The 1,835-nt window shown below is 48.1% G+C and overlaps 1 protein-coding gene across 1 annotated transcript in view; it reads left to right on the forward strand.

The window, feature by feature from the left end:
* The first annotated feature begins 252 nt into the window (after nt 1-252).
* Nucleotides 253-1,835, forward strand: part of RPS17 (ribosomal protein S17) — a 9,431-nt gene continuing 7,848 nt past the window's right edge. The window contains exon 1 of the mRNA XM_018570427.1: nt 253-323. Coding sequence (XP_018425929.1) covers nt 321-323 — 3 coding nt within the window. The 5' untranslated portion in view covers nt 253-320. The remainder of the gene's footprint in view (nt 324-1,835) is intronic.

The following is a 1,835-nucleotide window of genomic DNA, read 5'->3' on the forward strand; positions in this document are numbered from 1 at the left end:
CCACCAGCAAAGATCCCCCCCTGAAAACCATCTAATAAAGCAATATGTTCATTTGTTTATTTCCTTTTTATAATTGCATGTGCATTTGAAAGATTTTCTATGTAATAAATGTGAAATATGTATGTGATAAACATACATTGTGCAGACACCACAGCAATGAAATTGAGCCAATATCCAATTAGTGTGAGGGAAGCAGAAACAGCAGTTCCCCTCCAGTCCGCTAGTGGCCACCAGTGACTGAGGCCACATGTCAGCCGCTTCCGCCTGTTTATAGCCTCGCTCCCGGCATCCTTTGCCCTCTTCTACCAGCTCGGTCCAACATGGTGGGTCATCTTTACAATTCTATGTGCTGTGTAATCCATTGCCATCCTGTGTTTTAAGCGCCAGACCCGGCTCCATCACCCCCGTGCAGGCTCCTTTGGCCCCGTCGCTTGTCTTCTCCATGGAATATTAGCGGCGGCTGGTGATCCTTACATGTAGTAATGAGAGACGGAGCATAGCAAGGCGTCATGGAGGATCGCCTACTGCTCGGCGTCTCCTTTATGATGGCCGTGGTGGCGCTGGCTGGTTGTCTGTGTGCTGTGATTGTGCTTCGTGTGGAATGAGCGGTGTTCGGCGTCTTGTCAGACTTCCCCGGGGTTGCGGCCTGTAATGGGTGCTGCTCTCTCTTCCTTCCCCGGTGCGGGGCCCGGATATGGGGATGTATAGGACGAGTGGAGCGGAGGGGGGTGAGCTGGTAATGCAGGATACATGGTGAGGAGTATAATGATATACTGCATACAGCCCAGAGCTGCTTTTCCTTGTCTGGGGGTGGAGGAGGGAAGTGATTGTAAGCGAGTCCTATCCTGGCTTATTCTAGTCTACAAGCCGGTGTTCTGTATGAGGCCTGAGCTGTAGATAATGGTGAGGGGGGTCAGCAACCTTTCCACTAGTTGTGGAACTACAAAGCCCTTCATGCCTCTCTGACAGTCTTGTAATGCTACATGGGACTTGTAGTTCCATAAGAGTGACAGGCATGATGGGATTTGGAGTGCTGAGCTTGCCCCGCCTGGAATATTGTCAGCTATCTTCTGATTTGTGCATTGTAATTATCCTGATTGTTCATTTTTCTAAGTATGAGCTTGTTCACTCCATGTTTTATGCAATTCTGCGAGTTCAGCGTTACCTTTTTATTGCTGTGTGTATCCCATGAGGCTATTTCTTCTCACTTCCTGTACCAGGAACGGTGGTCACACGGAGGAACATTCCCCCAATAGGGATACAATAGCAATAAAACATTCTAGCTTCCTGTACAATACTAAATAACATGTCAATTCCTAATCGGTTTTACTATCGTATATGTTGTCAGGTGAGATTACCGCTTACTTCCTGTCCCGGTGATGGCATTGTCACAAGCAGAGGAAGTGGGAGGAAATCTCCCTGAAAGAATCTAACCCTTTTCCATAAAAAGAGGGAAAAGTCATTCAGCTGGCTTCCCTTTTTAAAGCTTTGTTGCCCCAATGACCTGCATCGAAAGTGATTGTGGTACTGTATGTGTCCCGGTCATTGATACTGCAGGGATAGCAGCATGTGAAAGCATTTCCCGTGTTTGGGGTTCATCCACCAGAGCTACCAAACCCTGAGGCTTTCACACACCGTTACTGGCGTCGTACAACATGTGTTGGTTCAGTAAAACACTGCCCTCCCTTATGATGATGGACAATGAAGTGAAATAGGTCAGTTACTGTGCTGCTGCCCCCCCCCCCCCCCCCCCCCCAGACACACCCACATGGTGCTCTATAATGTGTTGCTGGGATTTGTAGTCCTCTATAGCTGGTGGTATAATATACAGTACA

The sequence above is a fragment of the Nanorana parkeri genome, unplaced genomic scaffold (genome assembly GCF_000935625.1).
Source record: "Nanorana parkeri isolate BGI_ZX_2015 unplaced genomic scaffold, ASM93562v1 scaffold1532, whole genome shotgun sequence".
Lineage (NCBI taxonomy): Eukaryota > Metazoa > Chordata > Amphibia > Anura > Dicroglossidae > Nanorana > Nanorana parkeri.